Raw genomic sequence first — 19,478 nt, 5'->3', positions numbered from 1 at the left:
GCTTGGTTTCATTTATATTCTTGTGTGTTTGTTGTCATTTACATTATCATATACAGTTAAGATAAAGAGAGTATCTCTGCTGGGATTGGTTATATTCTCCATGTTATACAGCATACCCTACCTATGCTAAACCACAGATCTGTTTTATATTTCTAAAATTTTGTTCTTTAAAGAATGTTGTATAAATGGAGCGGTGAATGGATGAGTTTAATTTTTGGGTGGAGGGGTTGTTTCTTTCAACTCATCCTTATTGTCTTGAAATCCATCTAACTTGTTGCACATATCATAGTTTGTTTTATTTTATTGCTGACTAGTGTTTTATATGTGTGTTAATAAGCCATAGTTTGTTTAACCATTCACCTACTAAAGGACATATACATTATTTGCATTTTATACACACACACACACACAACACGGATGGACTTTTTTTTTCAGAGTGGCCATGGCATTCTGCCACCTGTGTCTAAACTTCCCAGTTCTATTTCTACCAGCATTGTTATCACTTTGGAAGTGTGGCATTCTGATTGGTGTACATGAGTTTAACTTTCATTTCCCAAATCAACTAATGTAGAGTGCCTTTAATTTGCCACCTATATATCCTCTTAAATAGAATGTCTTTTTATACCTTTTATTTTACTTTCCAGTTGGATTATTTGGGTTTTTGTTATTGTTTTGAGGGTTTCTGAAAAACGTTCTAGAATTAGCTCTTTTTCAGATTATGTGCTTTGCAATCACCCCGCCCCACCCAAATCTGGAGCTCGTGTTCTTCATCCCACTTCTATGATCTTTCCAACTACAAAAGTTTTTAATTGCCGGACGGTGGTGGCACACACCTTTAATCCCAGCACTTGGGAGGCAGAGCAGGCGGATCTCTGTGAGTTCGAGGCCAACCTGGTCTAGAAGAGCTAGTTCCAGGACAGGAACCAAAAAGCTTCAGAGAAACCCTGTCTCGAAAATCCAAAAAAGAAAAAAAAAAAAGTTTTGAATTTGTTTTTTCCCCTGTATTTTCCCCAGAGGTTCTGTATTTTAAATTTGCAGTGTGCTTACTCATACAAATCCTGAGACTGCAGTTCTTTTTGCACCAGCTCTTGTGTGGGGAAGGTTAGCCTCACTTTAAATGGCTTTGCACTTTGTACATAGAGGGTAGCCATACTTCTGTGGAGGCCACTTCAGTGGCTATTTTTGGTTTTTCTCTTCTGTTCGAGTGATCCGTGTTTTATCAGTATGTCAGTGTAGTTTTGGTTATTTTAGCTACATTGTAAGCCCTGAAATTTGGTAAAATGATGCGTCCCACCTTATTTTCTTACAAATGAAAAAATTTTTCTTAGCTATTCTAAGTTGTTTGCCTTCACGTATAAATTTTATAGTTTACTCTACTGGCTGTGTCTTAAAAACTCTTGCTGGGGTTTTCATTAACCCTGTATGTAATTTTGGAGAGAATTTTCCTGTATTGTTGAGTCTTCAATCAATGAATATGATTTCTATTTATCTCTCTTCATATTTCTTTCATCATCATTTTTTAGTTTTTAACATACAAGTTGTGTGCACATTTTGCTCAATTTAACATTTTCATTTGCTTTGAAGTTGATATAAATGACATGGTGGCTTTTACCTCTTCAGGTGAGTTTTTAAAAGTTAACTTTGAGCTGGAGAGATGACTCAGGAGTTAAAAGAGTGTTTACTGTATAAACACCTATAGCTCCAGATATAAGGGATCCAGTGCTCTCTTGGTCTCTGTTAGTACCTACATAATATGCACATACCTGCACACACGTGCATGTGCATGCACATACGTACACATAATTAAAAATAAAAATCTTAAGATAACTTTAGAATTAAAGAAAAGTTGGTAATGATAGTGCAGAATCTCTGTATATATTGACTTTTCCCCGTGTATTACTTACTTCTCTATTGCTGTTGTTAAAACACCATGACCAAGGCAACTTAAAAAAGGTCATTTAATTGGGCTTATGGTGTCAGAGAATTAGAGTCCATGACAGTGAAGCAAACTCATGGCAGTAGGAACAACTCAAAGCTCACAGGAGACAGAGAGAACTAATTTAAAATGCTGCAAGTCTTGTGAACTCTCAAAGCCTGCTCCCACTGACCCCCCCCCCCCCAGTAAGGCCTAATCTTTCCCAAACAGTTCCACTAACTGGGGACCAAGTATTCAAAGATGCCAGCCTGTGGGGGCACATCTCATTAAAACCACCACAGCCTATTAACATATTAGCATGGTGTACTTTTACAATTAAGAAACTACTGCAAATTAACTGTAATGCTGAATTTGCTTTGATTTCTTTTGATTTTACGGACTTTATTAAATTTGTACCACATGTTTTGTGGCAAATTTTCTTGAGGCTCATTTATCTATCATAGTTGAACAGATTTCAGTATCTTGTTGATGTTGGTAATTTGACCAAGCTAGTATTTGTCAGTTTCTACTCTGGAAAATCTTTCTTTTCTTTCCATATTTAGTCTGTGGAAGGAAGTCATTGTGCACGAACCACAGTATTAAGAGTGGACAATTATGTTCTTCCTCCTGGATTGTGAAGTTTTATGTAGCTTGTTTAACAAATTTGTTTCTTACTCTTTTACCCATTTGTTTATTGCTTAGCATGAACTAGTGGCTATTATTTTACTTTTTTCATGTAAGTCAGATTTCTTTGCTGGTTTGTAGTCCTAGGGATCAAATCTCAGGTCTCACAGGTGTATGCTTTTGCAACCAATGAGCTATTCCACCAGCCCTTGACTTTTAATACTGTGCTTAATTTGTTGCTCCATTTAACTAATTTGCTGTTTTCATTGGTCATTGGGGGCTCTTTGAGTTGTTCATATTTTTGGTGTCACATGCCCAGAATTCTGTGTGTTTATGTGTTGAATTTTCTCAGTTTTGTTTAGTCTATTTCTTACTTTCTGGTGCTCCAAGGTGCTTAGCTTAACTTTTTTTTTTCTTTTTAAGATTTTATTTATTATGTATTGTGTCTGCAGGCCAGAAGAGGGCACCAGACTTCATTACAGATGGTTGTGAGCCACCATGTGGTTGCTGGGAATTGAACTCAGGACCTTTGGAAGAGCAGGCAATGCTCTTAACCACTGAGCCATCTCTCCAGCCCCTGTGTCTTATATCAGCCAGAGAATCAGCCATTTTTGTGTTTTTGTCAGCAACTGTTACTCTTCAGTTACTTGCATTTTAGCCTTTGGAATAGGTGTAGAATGCCATCTCCTTGTTTCAATTTGATTTTTCCTTTATTGAGCTTTTGTTTTTATTTACATCTTTTGCAGTGTTTCTTTTTGGCAGCATAATTTCTTATCTTTTGCCCATATTTAGTTGGGTGCTCTTAAGAGTTCTTTGTATATTTTAGATACAAGTATTAACAACATAGCATTTTGCAAATATTGTTCCCATTTGTGTTTTCAATTTTTAATAGTATCTTCTTCAGAAGTGTTTAATTTTAATAAAGTCTTGTTATTTTTCTTTCATGACTTATGCTTTTTGTGTTTAAAATCTCGTTGCCAAGCTTCAGGGTCAACAAATTTTGTGTTTTGTGTTTAGGTAATGAATTCTCCAGCTTTGCTCTTCAGTATCTATTGACTGTTCTAAGTTGTTTGGTGTTCCATGTATACATTGACTGAGTGTAGTAATGTCATATTCTGATCTACTTAGAAGGCTGAGACAGAATCACAGGTTTGAGGCCAGCCTGAGCTAGGCATAGTAAATCCAAAGTTTTAAAAATACAAATAGGGCTGAAGATACATGGCATCGTGTTCAATTCCTATTATATATTGAAAGAATGCTTTGGAAGTGTTCAGGCTAAGACTTAATCGTATTGTACTTGATGGATATAGCTGTGTTTGAGTTTACTGAAAAATCAGAAGCTAAATTACTTCCTCTTTTTTTAATGAAAACAATAGTTTGAGCTTGTGATGGGGGGCAAGGTGTGCTTTGTAATTATGTGGCCTTCCTGCTTATCATATTTACGCTTCACTTCATAAAATGCTAGTAGTATTAAGAGAGAATGTCTAGTATGTGTGACAATTGGTTATCACAATGCTTGATGTTTGGTAAGCATTCAGAAACTATTAATCTTTTATTATTAGCCAGAAGTCTTTTAGACTTGATACCATACAAAGGTAGTTATATGTACTATACTGTAGGAATATTTTTTGATGAATACTCTGGAATGATAGTGAAACAAAGAAAATCCCTCATGGTCTTTAGATGGGGCAAATATAGTTCATGTGAGGGCTGGCAATATTTTGCAGGTGAAGAGCCAACCATCAATCTTCCTTTTCTCTTAGTTTCCAGAAACTGTTGTAATGTGAAATATTGGCATAGGTTCCTTTAGGGCAACTCTTGGTTGCCCTGGGCTATCCTTAGATTCTTATTATCTGACATGACCTGAACGTAGTCTTTTGTATTTCCATACTGCTTTTTGTATACATCTAGTTTTAAGTGTTACCAATTCCGTCCACTTTATGTTTATAAGACTTGAATCTTGCTTGCATTGATACAAGTCAGGTACCCATTATGTTCTTACTATAGTAGTTACTTACCCAAGCTCCCTCACTGGTTCTCTTACTTCCTAGTAGTTGGGCTGTGCCTGCTGTACCATCCTCTTTGCCGTGGTAACTTCTTTCTCTACTATGTTGCTTGTTTTCAAACTGCTTTACCAGGGTCTGACTTCCCCATTTTAGATGTGCAAACTGTTCAGAGTCAAGTGTCCAGTGAGACATTTTAGTTCTGTTCAGCTATTCATAAAAACATTAAATTCCTTTATTTCTTGATTTACAGTTTGCTATCCACTTTAGTAAGTTTCTTGAAGTTAAATTCTGTATTGTTAATATTTTGTTATAGTCTTTTCATTGTATAGGAAGTTTATTTTTCTTCAAAAGTTCTCTTTAACAGATTAAACAATAAAGGTGTTCCTCTATTTAATATCTTCTTTAAAAATAGTACTTTATTTTATGTGTATAAGTATTTTGCCTGCATGTATGTTTGTACACCCCATGAGTCCCTAGTATTGGAGTAGGCCAGAAGAGGAAATTGGATCATTTGGAATTGGAGTTATAGGTGGGTGTTAGGAATTGAACCCAGGACCTCTGGAAGAGCAGCCAGTGTTCTTACTGCTGAGCCGTCTCTCCAGTTCTCATCTGTTGCAGTCTTAATGTGTCATTCAGATGAATTTAACATACTGTTTTGTACTTGTACATTTCAGAATGACTGACCTTGGTTTTCTGTAGATTTGAACTTGATGGGGACTTTGGTTACTCCAAATAAGATAGGTGAGGATGTAGACTGGAGTCAAAAATGTGAAAGAGTGGGGCTTAGAGCTTTAGAGCACTGGCTGCTCTTCCAGAGGTCCTGAGCTCAATTCCCAGCAGCCACATGATGGCTCACAACCATCTATAATGGGATCAGGTACCCTCCTCTGGCCTGCAGACATACATGTATTTATGTATGTATATATATATAATCTTTAACAAATGTGAAAGATTGAAAGTAGCTTTGGTTCTGGATTGGGCACGTGTGTGTCTGAGTGTGTATACGTGTGTGTGCTAAGTGTTTTATTTAGTAATCCATACTTAACTCATGTAAATTTGTATGTGCAGTCATGGTTTCCTTAAGGCATTCGAGTCTTTGTGCATTCCAGTGTTGTCCACTAGTAAAATTGGATAATAGACTAGTTGGTTTCTCAGGTTCTTCTGAACTTTCTAATTTTTGCTGTTTTAAGTGAAAAATGTAAAAGTGTTCAAACATTTAGGTGTTGTAACTAATAACCAAAGAATAAGGCCTGTTTTATACTTTGGTTCTTTGGTATTTTATAAAACTGCATTTAGGTGTATGCGCATAGACAGACACACACGTTTATTATCTATGGAAGTTACTTATTTTCCTTCATTGCCTAGGGTGTTTGCTTATGTGTTTTAGGGTTAGGGCTCTTCATTCATACCTTCTGGTTTTGGTATCCTGACCTTTATGGAGGAAGACAGAGTTTGGTAAGTATGTAACCATATTGTTATGAGAGGACTTGAAGAGTCTTTTTCTGTGTTACTAATATGTATAGGGTGCACAAATACCAAGGAAGTGTCTGTGTAAGAGAACTGATAGATTTACTGTTGAGTAACATTTTGTGTTTGTTTTTATTTAGTACCAAGGATGATACTGATTTTGGCGCCTTGGCTGCAGAAATAGAAGGAGCTGGTGCTGCCAAGGAACAGGAGCCTCAGAAATCAAAGGGAAAGAAGAAAAAGGAGAAAAAGAAGCAAGACTTTGAGTATGTTTTAAAAAGCATTCATTTTTTTATATCTTGGATATTGGAGTCATCTAACGATTCCAGTGCTTCAAAATGTATTTTACTCCTTTTCTAGTGAGAATGATATTCTGAGAGAACTTGAAGAATTGTCTCTGGAAGCCCAAGGCATCAGACCTGACAGAGAAGCTGCTCCAGTCAAGGTGAAAGATGTTACCATTTGTGCCTCCTGCTCAGTGTTTTCTTCCTACTGATGTTTTGGCAGTTGCATGGAGAATCATGTGATTGTTTATATATGTTAATAGCTTCTATAAAACAGGTCAAAGGGAGGAACCAAGTTGTCTGAAAGAAGCTATTTTGTTTTTTAAAACCTTTGACAGATATAAATAACACTTTTTGGGAATGTAGAGGTACTTAATGTTGTATTGCCTCTTGATAAAACTTGTACATTTGGGGACAGTGATGACATTGCCCTCCTCCACCTTCAATTTTCTATGTATTTTTCATTATTGTTTAAGGGCACGTGGATTTTGAGATGTATGGTGAATGTGATTTGTATAACAGGCCTACACTAGTGTCTATTGTGTGGTTGAATTTTTTTCTTTTTAGATTTATTTATTTTATTTGTATGAGTGTTTTGCCTGCATATGTGTATGTGCACCATGTATGTGCCTGGTGCTCACAAAGGTCAGAAGAGAAGGCGTCAGATCCTTGGAGCTGGAGTTACAGATGGTTGTGAGCTGACATGTGGGTGTGGGGACCAAACCTGGATCCTGTGCAAGAGCAACAATTGCTCTTAACTGCTTAGCGGTCTCTCCAACCCCATACTTTTTTTATATTTTATAAAACAATACAAAAATAATCATGCTTCCATAAAATGTATTAAAAGTGTGTCATGAGGGAAGCACTTTATTCTGAGGGGGTCCTGGTTATTTTTAAGGGTTGACAATCTGTTGATATTTCTAATATGGGAAACTTTTTTAGCTTACAGAAAACAATGAAGAGGAATCTGCCTCAAAACAAGATAAAAAGAAGAAAGGACAGAAGGGCAAAAAAACAAGTTTTGATGATGATAGTGAAGAATTAGAAGATAAGGATTCAAAATCAAAAAAGTCTGCAAAACCTAAAGTGGAAATATTCTCTGGAAGTGATGATGATGATGATTCTAATAAACTTTCTAAAAAAGCTAAAAAAGCTCAAAAATCAAATAAAAAATGGGATGGGTCAGAGGAGGATGAAGATAATAGTAAAAGAAGTAAAGAACGTTCTAGAGTAAACTCTTCTGGTGAAAGTGGTGGTGAGTCAGATGAATTTTTACAGTCCAAAAAAGGACAGAAAAAAAATCAGAAAAACAAGCCCCTTCCTAACGTAGAGAGTGGGAATGAAGATGATGACTCCTTCAAAATTAAGACAGTGGCCCAGAAGAAGGCAGAAAAGAAAGAGCGCGAGAAAAAAAAGAGAGATGAAGAAAAAGCAAAATTACGAAAGCTGAAAGAAAAAGAAGAGCTAGAAAAAGGTAAAAAGGACCAGAATAAACAGAAAGAACCTCAGAAGAGATCTGAAGACGAAGGTTTGAAATCAAAAGTGGCTCTTGATGCAGGAGCTGCCTCTGAGGAGAAAGGAGACATTCCTGCAGCTATAGAAGGTTGGTAAATAACCACAAAAGCCTTTGGCTCATATCTGATCTAAATTGTGATCATTGTACTGTACATTATTTTGTGACATGTGTGTGTGGGGGGTACACTCTCCTGTGCATTCAGATATGTAAACCAGAGGTGATTTTAGGTCTCTACCATTATCACTCTCCATCCTACATTTTAAGACATTTCTCTCTTCTCTTTCTTCCTTCCAAGCCTTTCCATATACCTCTCTTTGCTCTCTTTCAAATTCATGGCCTCTCTTTTTTCATTAATTGCAGTGAGATTGTCTCTCCCAGGAGTGTCAAAAACTATACTCATAAAGTCTCACCAACATGATTGCCTAAGTGTGTTGAATAAGGACAGCAACAGATAGGCATGCTATAAAGGGACAGGACAAGCCCATGCCTCAGCAGTACACAAGGAACTACAAGCAGCTAAGAAATGCTGAAATCATGATAAATAATCTACCATCTTTTCACTCAACATAGTTTTTCAACCAGGCTGGCTGGTCAGCGAGCCTCAGGGTCCTTGCCTTTCTCTCCCTTCCCATGGATTAGATTTACAAATGTATGCTGCCATGCCTGCTTTTTATGTGGTTGCTGGGGATATGATCTGAATTCCTCGTGTTTGCATGGCAAGCACTTTGCTCATTAAACCATTTCTCCAAGCTATTTATTTATATACTAATAATTTAGTAACATTTTATTGTGACTGTTTTTGCTGTTAATGATGACTAAAGTGGTCAAAGAAAAAATTTCCTCCCCAAAACTCATGTCAGATGATAGCTCTAAATTCTTTCCTATTAAAGAAAACCCAGTTTAACTTGTAAAATAGAAAAATAAACAGTAAATCAAGAAACTTAAATTATTTAAATCACTTAAGTGACAGTAAACATTTTTGTTTATCTTATAAAAACAAATTTATTTCATTTATTTGTTTTTATGTGTGGGTGTACACAAGCCATATTGTATGTGCAGAGGTCAGAGTACAATTTTTAGAAGAAGTCAGCTCTCCATTTACCATGTTAGTTCCAGGCATCAAACATAGGTTGTCAGGCTTGACACCAGTCACATTTACCTACTGAGCCATGTTACTGGCCTCGCTTTTGTCTTTTTTGTTTTGTTTTTGGTAATTGAAATAAACTGATCAGTTATTGAAATCTAAACATGCTAGCTGATTGCTTTCTCTTAGAATAAATATATCTATATATTAGGTGGTTTAGATTTTTAAAAATCGTCATTTTTCCTTAGACTATAAAGCTTTTATTTAGTCAAAAGAAAGTGACCTGTTTTTACCCATGAAATTTTTATTTTCTGAATTTTGAGGAGAAACACTATCACAGGAATATTACCCATTTTATTTCTTTAGATTTTTATATTTTGTTCCAGTATCCCCATGTTCCAGGTATCGTTTTTATCATTCTTACAGAAATGAAATGGCTATAGCATCTAAATGGGCATAAGCTAATTTGACTTTTTAGAATTTCAGACATGTGTTGTGATTCCCAGACTGAGAGATACCTCAAATGTAGTGTCTGCCTCCTTTTTACTGCTGATAATGTCTGTGTGTCGTCTTGGTTCATCTGGATAACATTACAGGTGCCCCAGTGGGACAGCTGTGATACCTGATGTACTTGGTACTGATAAACTGAGGCACCCAATCTTAGGGCACCACTATGCACTGCTGTCAGAAGCCTTGTCTCATGGTGGTCCCTGAATCCTGGCTAGCTTTTATTCGTTGACAGAGGAAACAACTTGAGTGCTTTGCCTGCATTCTTTCTTGTAGATGACAATGAAGGAGACAAAAAGAAAAAAGATAAGAAGAAAAAGAAAACAGAAAAAGATGAGAAAGAGAAAGAGAAGAAGAAAGGCCCTAGCAAGTCCACTGTTAAAGCTATACAAGAAGCTTTGGCTAAGCTTAAAGAGGAGGAGGAGAGACAAAAGAGAGAAGAGGAAGAACGGATTAAGCGGCTTGAAGAACTAGAAGCCAAACGAAAAGAAGAGGTATGTTTTTCATGAAGTTGAAAAACCTGATAGTTTTACTTGAAATCTGTTCTAATGTACATTTAAAAAATTCATAGTTGCTGGGCAGTGGTGTCTCACTCCTTTAATCCCAGCACTCGGGAGGCCGAGGCAGGCGGATCTCTGTGAGTTCCAGACCAGCCTGGTCTACAGAGCTAGTTCCAGGACAGGCTCCAAAGCCACAGAGAAACCCTGTCTCGAAACACCAAAAAGAAAAAAAAAATTCATAGTTCTATGGGCATTTTAGTTATACCAACTGCTCTGATATAATTAAGATGAAAGAGGTACAAGAAAATCTTACCTTTATTTTCCCATGTACAGACTGAATTGCATGTGTTTTATGGCTAATGATATACCCTGGTGTTATTTAAGAACAATGTACAACATTTAAGTATCTTCATTCAAAAGTCTCCTAAAATAATATTTTGCATGAATCTCAAGAGCTTTGAAGTTTGTGTTGCTTGTTTTAAATTTTATGGTTTATTCAGCTAATAGAATTTTTATATGCCATGTACTTTTGCTTAGGAACGATTAGAGCAAGAAAAAAGAGAAAGGAAAAAGCAGAAAGAAAAAGAAAGAAAAGAACGCTTAAAAAAAGAAGGGAAACTTTTAACTAAGTCACAAAGAGAAGCCAGAGCCAGAGCTGAAGCGACCCTTCAACACCTCAAGGCTCAGGGTAAGTAATGCTCTTAACAGCTTCTTTCACGCGGTAGATCCCTGATACAGGAGCTTTAGTTCAGGGGCGTGGAATTGAAGCTATGAAAAAGCTAAGTAAAAATGTTAAGAATAGATATGTAGTGTCGTTGTTGAGGAGAATGATTTCCACTATGATGGAAATTTGTCTGCAAGCGATGAATTTACATGAAATTTGCCCTCCCTCCAAGAAACAAATGAAAGTGAGACCTTTTGGGCTGGAAAGATGGCACTGCTCTTCCAGAAGTCCTGAGTTCAATTCCCAGCAACCACATGGTGGCTCACAACCACCTATGATGGGATCTGGTGCCCTCTTCTGGCCTGCAAGTGTGCATGCAGGCAGAAAACTGCATAATAAACAAACAAAAAGAAAAAAAAAGTGAGACCTTTTAACCAGTTCCACCAATTATCAACCTTTCTTTGTTTCTGTTTTATACCCCTTCCGAGCATGGTTTTTAGTTTGTCTTTTTTAATGGGGTTATGTAGAGTGAGTCATAGATATTTATTTTATATTTTTCTCCCATATTATTTGTATATGTACCAAATAAGTATTTTATATAGCATAATAAGAATATATATTATTACTAACAATTCTTTTCAAAAGTTTTTTGTAGGTCCATGAGCGTGTGTGCTCATGGAGGTCAGAGGTTGACACTTTCTCAGTTGCTTATCCACCTTGTTTTTGGACAGGGTCTTTGGCTGAACCTGGAGTTTATCAGTTGATTAGAGTGGGTGGCCAGTGAGCTCCAGAGCCTGCCTGCCTGTGGTCTCCAAGTGCTGTGGTTATAGGTGTTATGTGATGTTTTTTGCTTTTTGAGGGGATTACAACCCAGCTCCCAAATAAATCACACACAAATGCTTATTCTTAGTTATGAATGCCTGGCCTTAGCTTGGCTTGTTTCTTGACAGCTTTTATCTTTCTGTATTTCTATATACGTCTCTTTACTTCTTTCTCTGTGGTTTGATGTATAACTGGGAGGCTGGCCCCTCATGTCCTCCTCTTCTTGTTTTCTTGCTCCTCCCCCTCTGCCTTTTTCCTTCTATTTGTACTCTCTGCCTACTAGCCCTGCTATTTTTGCTTCTGCCTTGCTATTGGCCATTCAGCTTTTTATTAGGCCATCAGGTGTTTTAGACAGGCAAAGAATCACAGCCTCACAGAGTTAAACAAATATATCATAAACAAAAGCAACACACCTTAAAATAATATTCCCTAATATAGAGCTGTGCACTACTGTACCTAAAGTTTTTGTTTGAGTGTTCTTTAGTGTAAATGCTGGGGTTCTGAACTCACATCCTCATGATTGCTCTGTAAGCACGTCACATAAGGGACGTCGTTAGAATTATATTAGTAGCTTGTTTATTGTGTATCTCGTAACTGATACTATGGTGATCTTTGAGATTGCTTTTCCCTCAGAAATCTTAGCATTTGAATCCTATCATACATAGGAAATGGTGATGTATTGAGCTTAAGCAGTTTGTTCAACATTCAGAGCTGAAATTTAAATTGTTTCTTTCCCCTTAGAGATGAATTCTTTATTATGTTTGTACTTAAATTTCAGAAAATTTATTTTTATTTGGGGATATAGCTTTAAAACCAGTGGTGTTAGAGGGTACATTTGTATATAGCTAATACCCAATCATCAGATTTGACTGGTGACTATCTAGAAAGCTTAAGGCCCTTAGAAGATATTTGATGGAACAGAAAGAGAATAATTTTCCAGGCTAAGAAATGTTATTTTTTGGAGTAGCTACAGATGTAATTAGATGGAAATTAAGGACCAGTCTTTAGGACCTTCTTGGGAAAGATAGTTTCTCAAGAGGGACCTCTGACCTTGATCTCTCTTCTTAGTCTTCATAATGCTCCTGACAACTTTTGGTTCCCTGCTGTCTAGAAATAGAAAGTTTTCATTCCTTAAGTTGATATGAAAGGCCCTCTGCAGTCTAATCCTGTGAATCATCTCAATAAAAGATCTTCTAGTGTTGGCTCACTGTGTCTTTGAAAGATAGCTTATTAAGTAGAAATAAGTTACCACATCCATTCCCTTGCTTATTCGATCCAGAATGGGTTCTTGGATGTCTGCAGGCCTTTCTAATCATCTCTGTGAAAATCACTGCAGGTTTTCAGTCAGCTGCTAAGTTCATTGCGGGAAAGAGCTCTTGGAGAACTTGAGTGTGATTTCAAAAGAAAAGCCAAATGCTGGTGTCGATCACGAGTGTAGTATTTCAAGAATCCCTGTCTGGAAGAACAGTCAGTTGAGTAAATCTGGGGTGGTATCTAGCCTGCAGTTTCCTCATTTGACTTAAGCTTTTTACCTGGTGGTTATGCGCTACAAGGAAGGGAAGCTGTACTGTCTACTGTATTAAGCCAAAGAAAGAGGCTATATATTTCTCTTATCAGAGTTTTAACACTGATCTTTGCAATTCTAGGCTTTATAAGTACCTATGTGTATATACATATATTTATATTTTAAAGTTAAAAACATCATTCTCGGTTTTATTTTTGACTTTGTTCAAAATCCACACCATATAATTCCTGCTGTTGCCCGAATCATAAAACTTCTGACAAGATTGAATGCCCGTGTTAGCTAAAAGGAGTTCTGAGTGTCTTTCGGGTGTGTTATAGGAATAGAGAAGAGGATTTACAGTATGGAACCATTCACTTGTAGGTCTGTACCAGTCCCCGACTGCCTCGCCATTCTCCCTTCTGGCTGCCTTGGTGTTCCTCGCCCCACTACCTCCCCAATCTGCCTTGATGTCTCCTGCAATAACCTTGCCGTTCCCAATTATACCTGTGTCCTCCTACCCCAAATTGTAAACTGAGAAGAGTATATTTCCTTCATACTTAGTAATGTTACAAATTAAATTTGACTGGTTTGCTCTACTCTCCCAGTTTAACAATACCTCTAACTTCCTTTATTTGGAAGAAAACATTAAAATAATGAAAATGGTAACCATGAACTCAAACAAAAATAGATTAATGAATTTTGCTTTGTATAAGTCTTTATTCAATCTTACTTGCATTGCTTTTTAAAAATATAACACAGCAAAGTATTAGACATTCATGAATGTTGACAAGAAAATAAAAGCCCAGTAGGTAAATTATGCCCCAATGAAGAGGAGGCATAATCAGGAAACATGTAATTTTCAAATCTGATAAAAGGAATATACGTAAAGATAACAATGAGAATTTCTTGGTAGTTCACACTGTTCAAAGAGAGATTTGGACATTGTTTCTTGCAGTGTTGGTTTCTACAAATTTTGGAGAACTGTAGTAAGGAAGGCCACTTATTTGTTTCCCAGTGACTCAGACTCCTGAAATAATCACACAGAAACTAGATTATTTAAATCACTGCTTGGCCCATTAGCTCTAGCTTCTTATTTGCTAACTATTACATTTTCATTTAACCTATCTCCATTAATTTGAGCATCACCACGAGGTCCTGGTCTACGAGCAAAGTTTCAGCATGTCTGTCTCTGGCAGTGGCTCCATGGCTTCTCTTTTTAACTCCACCTCCTTTTTCTCCCGCCTACCTCTATTCCCTGCGCAGGCCCAATACAGTTTTTTTTTTTTTTTAATTACTAATGGTATTCACAGCATACAGAGGGGAATCCCACACCACTTCCCCCTTTCTGTTTAAATAAAAAGGAAGGTTTTAACTTTAACATTGTAAAATTACATATAACAAAACAGGTATCAAATAATAATTACAGTTACAATATTTATATCTACTTTATCTTATCATAACTAAGGAAAACTATAATTATAACTATTTTCCAACTCAAAGATACCAGAAGGATATAATATTACCTAAGTTAACAGGAAGTGCATTTTAAGCAACTTCCAAAATTCTAGAATTGACAGTGACATCTTGCTGCCTGGACAGTCACCCAAAGTTCTTCTGTAACGTTGGAACATCTATCTTCAACCTACAGGTCCATAAAATCTATCAGACCTTTCCATGAAGCAGGGAATTTCAAAGACAATTTTACCTATATAGGCAGTTTCTCAGTCACTTTCTTCTGTATCCTGCATAATGTCTTATAGACTCTTTGATGAAACAGGGACCCTGAAGGATAGGATGGTCTCATCTTTAGGCAAGTTCAGCAGTCATTTTTTCTGTGGGTCCTGCATATCTAGTTAAGCAGTCTAGGCAAAAGCAGTTTCTTGCCCAAATGGCTAGCAAACTCCTTAAGGAGCCTCTTTGATGCCCATCTTCTTCTTGAAGTAATTGGTACAGATGTGTCTCACTGTCATGAAATGTCCTAAGTCCTTAAAACATTTTAAATGCCATATTCTGTTAGTCTTTGAAAGGTTTATAAAGAATAACTATCCATCTCTATATATCCAAAAATCTAAACATGACTACAAGTTTGACTATTATAGATTGGCTTCTTCCTTCCCAGAATTCTCCTGTTCTCTTTGATCTGCCTCTACTCCCTGTCTGGTCGTCCCGCCTATACTTCTTGCCTGGCTACTGACCAATCAGCATTTATTTAAAACATAATTGGCAGAATATAGAATTGTCCCACACTACATTTATCTGAAATATGCTTCAGAAATGTAAACTTTTCAACAAACAGAGGCATGAACAATATAAAACACTGTGCTCTTGTTGAAGGAGCTGCGGGGTGCATTCCTGCCACTCAGCTCCCAGCTGCCTGGCTAGCTTATGCCCCAAAATAACAACACACAAACTGTATTCTTTTAAACACTGCTTGACCCATTAGCTCTAGCCCTTACTGGCTAATTCTCATATCCCGATCAACCCATCTCTAATAAACTGTGTAGCACCAGTCTTACTGGGAAAGATTCAGCATGTATGACCTGGCGGCTTGCTTCATCGCATCTGCCCTGGAGAGGAACTGCATGGCGTCTGTCTGAGGTGTCTTACCTCACTTCGTCTTCCTCCCAGCATTCTGTTCTGTTTACTCCACCCACCTATGTTCTAGCCTATCAGGGCCAAGCAGTTTCTTTATTAATTAACCAATGACCTTCCTCCATCATGCTCTCTTGTATCATATTAAAAAAAAAGGCAGTCCTGTGCCTGTGGACACCTAACTTCAAACTTCATGACAAATTCATGCCAAGGTAGACTGCTTTTTTGAACCATAAAACAATTTCAGGTTCTTTTTTTTTTTTAAATTTATGCACATGTGTGTTTTACTGTCCCCAAAACAGAATTAAGTTAGAAATTGATAATGGAAGTCTATTGGGATCTTGGCATAGTGGCGCAGACTTGTCACTGGGAGGCGGAACAGTTTGGGTCCAGCGTGGTCTACCATAGCAAGTTCTAGGTCAGTTGAATTAAATTACAGGACCTTATCTGGGAAAAAAAAAGCCCAAAAAGCAAAAAACTTACCCCCAAAATAAATATATCTGGGGAGAAATCTACAAGTTTTGAAAACTAAACAGTGCATTTCTCCTTACCCTATTCAAAGAGGAATGCTTACTGTAGATGAACATTTGATAAAGGGCAGTATGTGTGTTTGTGTGTGTGAGTGAGTGTGTGCATGCACACACAACTACTCACTTTGTGACTTAAGAGCTAGTTCCTGGAGATGATCAATAACATTTAAAACCAATGTGGGTAGTGAAATGGAAGGTATTGCTGTGAACAATTATATGCCCTGTATATTAAAAAATGTAGATGCAGTAGAACAACTTTAAAAAGGTACAAATTAACTAAACCCATAAACACAAAACCCTCAGTTTTATGGTCTGTTTAAATCTTACTATGTTAATTTTTAACAAAGAAAACAAAGTAAGTTCCCAGGGACTTTGAAAGATAATTAAGTAGTATATTAGACCAGTTATGCATTCTATATTCCAGAAATAGCTTGTATGTTTTTTGAGAACACTACATACTGAGACAAAGGCATTTCAAGAGAGGTTATGCAGACTATATATAGTTCCAGGCTGGTCTGAAACTCCCTTCAATCCTTCTGTCCTAGTATCTTGAGTATGAGCTATACAATACCTGACCATTTAGAAACTTAAATAAAAAAGCTCTCAAAGTTTAGCAAAGTAACACACACATACACATTCTCTCTCTCTCTCTCTCTCTCTCTCTCTCTCTCTCTCTCTCTGTGTGTGTGTCTCTGTGTGTGTGTGTCTCTCTCTCTATGTCTCTCTATGTCTCTGCATCTCTCTGTCNCTCTCTCTCTCTCTCTCTCTCTCTCTCTCTCTCTCTCTCTCTCTCTCTCTCTCTCTCTCTCTGTGTCTCTGTGTCTCTGTGTGTCTCTCTCTCTCTCTATCCCCAGATACATAGATAGATATGTGGATACATAGCTACCTACTTAAAGTATATATTTATATATATACATATATATTTACATATATGTATACATGAGGATAATCTCATAAATTCAGTATTATCCTGAGAATACAAAGCTGACTCAATATTTGAAAATCAACCACTATGTTTTCTCATATCAGCAATCTAAAATATAAAAATTACATGATATATACCAGAGAATTCAGAAAAACCATTTGACAGAATTGTCATTCGGTATATTTACTAACAGTTTTGGTGAACTTCCTAACTTGACATTTTAAGGCATCAATATCCTCCTGCTATCCCTTCCCCACAAAAAGGGCACAGCTGTTATATTAGTGTTAAAAAGTTTGAAAAGAAACCTTAACAGCAGGCTGAAAAGATGGCTTGGTGGGTAAAGACAATTTGCTGCCAAGTCTGACAACCTGAGTTTGCTCCCTGAGGCCCATCCACATGATAGAAGGAAAAGAATGGATTCTCGTAAATTGTTCTTTGACTGACTTCCAGATATATATGGTGTGGTGTGTGCCTATATGTAAACACACAAAACTAATGTTTTTTTTGTTTTGTTTTTCTTTTGGTTTTTCGAGATAGGATTCTCTGTATAGCTTTGGAGCCTGCCCTGGAACTTGATCTGTTGACCAGGCTGGCCTTGAACTTACAGATATCCACCTGTCTCTGCCTCCCAAGTACTGGGATTAATGGGCGTGTGCCACCACTACCTGGAACACAAAACTAATGTAATTTTAAGAATTAATAGAAAGAAACCCCAACTAACATATTGGAAAAGGCAGGGCAGTCTTTGCTCACTATGATTATTCAGCATTGTGCTGTAATGTCCTGACCTGTGAAATTGGGCTAAATAAATGAATGGCAGGCAGACTGGATAGACACAGTGCAACTGTCTGTGCAGGTTATGATTATCAACATAGAAAAATGCTTGAAGGCATCTCCTTAAAGACAACTGTAGAACTGGGGACGAGGTTAGCAAGGCTGTAAAGTGGCAGAGCAATATGTAATTGTTGTTGTATTTTCATGCTAGCAACTAGCTGCTGAAAACAAAACAAAACAAAAAACAAAAAAACAAAACAAAACAAAAATTTGAGCAGTAACATTTACTGAACCAATCTAAAAAGAAAAGTGAAAGAATTATAAACCTATTATAGTATCTAAACCTGAGAACTACTAAATAGCAGTGAGTAAATCAAAGTAAGACTTTATATCATTAACCATAAGACTCAAAACTATGAATGAAGCTTTCCAAAATTAGTCTGTAGATTGAGTTGGAATGTCAAATCACAGAATGATTTTATGGTGCTTTGTTACCTATTTCTAAATGTAGATGTGATAAGATGGAGTTAGGATAGCCAAAAAGACTTTCCTTAAAACCTTTTTTTCTGTTTATTTAAGCTGGGCATAGTGGTGGACACTTTTAATTGTTGCACTTTGGGAGGTAGAGGCAGGGGATCTCTTGAGTTCAAGGCCAATCCGCTCTACACAGTGAGTTCCAGGACATAGTGAGACCCTGCCTCGAAAAATACCACACACATAAACAAATAAATAGGTTTATTTATTATGTATATAAGTATTGTTGATGGCATATATGTATATGGACATGTGTTGTTGTGCCTGGTGCCCACAGAGGTCTGGAGAAGGCATTGTATCCTTCAGGACTAAGGTTATGGATGGTTATGTGCCGCTATATGGGTGCTGGGAACCAGACCCTAGTCCTCTGTAAGAACTCTGTGCTCATAACACAATGAGTATCTCTCCAACCCTACCAAAAATGCTTCTTGAAAAAGGAGAGTAATTTATTCTTTTTTTTTTTTGTGCTTATTTATTTAACTTTTGAGCTATATATTTTTCACCGTTCCCCTTTTTTCTCCCCTCCCCCTTCTATTCACGCTCCTGATTTACTCAGGAGATTTTGTCTTTTTCTACTTCCCATGTAGAGCAGATCCATAATTGTCTCTTTTAAGGTCCTCTTTGTTGTCTAGGTTCTCTGGGATTGTGAATTGTAGGCTGGTTTTTCTTTGCTTTATGTCTAAAAGCCACTTATGAGTGAGTACATATTACATTTATCTTTCTGGATCTGGGTTATTTCACTCAATATGATATTTTCTGTGTGTATCCATTTGCTTGCAAATTTCAAGATGTCATTTTTTTCCACTGTGTAGTACTCCATTGTGTCAATGTACTATATCTTCTTTATCCATTTAGGTTGTTTCCAGGTTATGGCTATGACAAATAATGCTGCTATGAACATAGTTGAACACATGTATGTCCTTTTGGTATGATTCAGCATTCTTTGGGTATTTACCAAAAAGTGGTATTTCTTGGTCTTGAGATAGTTTCCTAATTTTCTGAGAAATTGCCATACTAATTTACAAAGCAGTTGTACCAGTTTTCATTCCCACCATCAGTGGAGGAGTGTTCCCTTTACCCCACATCTTCTCCAGCATAAGCTGTCATCAGTGTTTTTGATCTTATCATTCTTACAACATAGAATCTCAGAGTTGTTTTGATTTGAATTTCTCTGATGGCTAAGGATGTCGAGCATTTCCTTAAGTGTCTTTCATCTATTTTAGATTCATT

The 19,478-nt window shown here is 36.9% G+C and overlaps 1 protein-coding gene across 2 annotated transcripts in view; it reads left to right on the top strand.

Moving 5' to 3' along the window:
* Nucleotides 1–19,478, top strand: part of Eif5b (eukaryotic translation initiation factor 5B) — a 56,344-nt gene that overhangs the window by 9,111 nt on the left and 27,755 nt on the right. For both annotated transcript variants that reach the window (XM_050134513.1, XM_050134512.1), the window contains exons 2-6: nucleotides 6,153–6,278; nucleotides 6,373–6,457; nucleotides 7,239–7,899; nucleotides 9,680–9,897; nucleotides 10,441–10,591. In XM_050134513.1, coding sequence (XP_049990470.1) covers nucleotides 6,153–6,278; nucleotides 6,373–6,457; nucleotides 7,239–7,899; nucleotides 9,680–9,897; nucleotides 10,441–10,591 — 1,241 coding nt within the window. The remainder of the gene's footprint in view (nucleotides 1–6,152; nucleotides 6,279–6,372; nucleotides 6,458–7,238; nucleotides 7,900–9,679; nucleotides 9,898–10,440; nucleotides 10,592–19,478) is intronic.

This window comes from Alexandromys fortis, unplaced genomic scaffold, assembly GCF_014885135.2.
Source record: "Alexandromys fortis isolate MF-2015 unplaced genomic scaffold, M_Fortis_MF-2015_v1.1 scaffold_20, whole genome shotgun sequence".
Lineage (NCBI taxonomy): Eukaryota > Metazoa > Chordata > Mammalia > Rodentia > Cricetidae > Alexandromys > Alexandromys fortis.
This window is presented reverse-complemented; position numbering and strand designations above follow the sequence as displayed.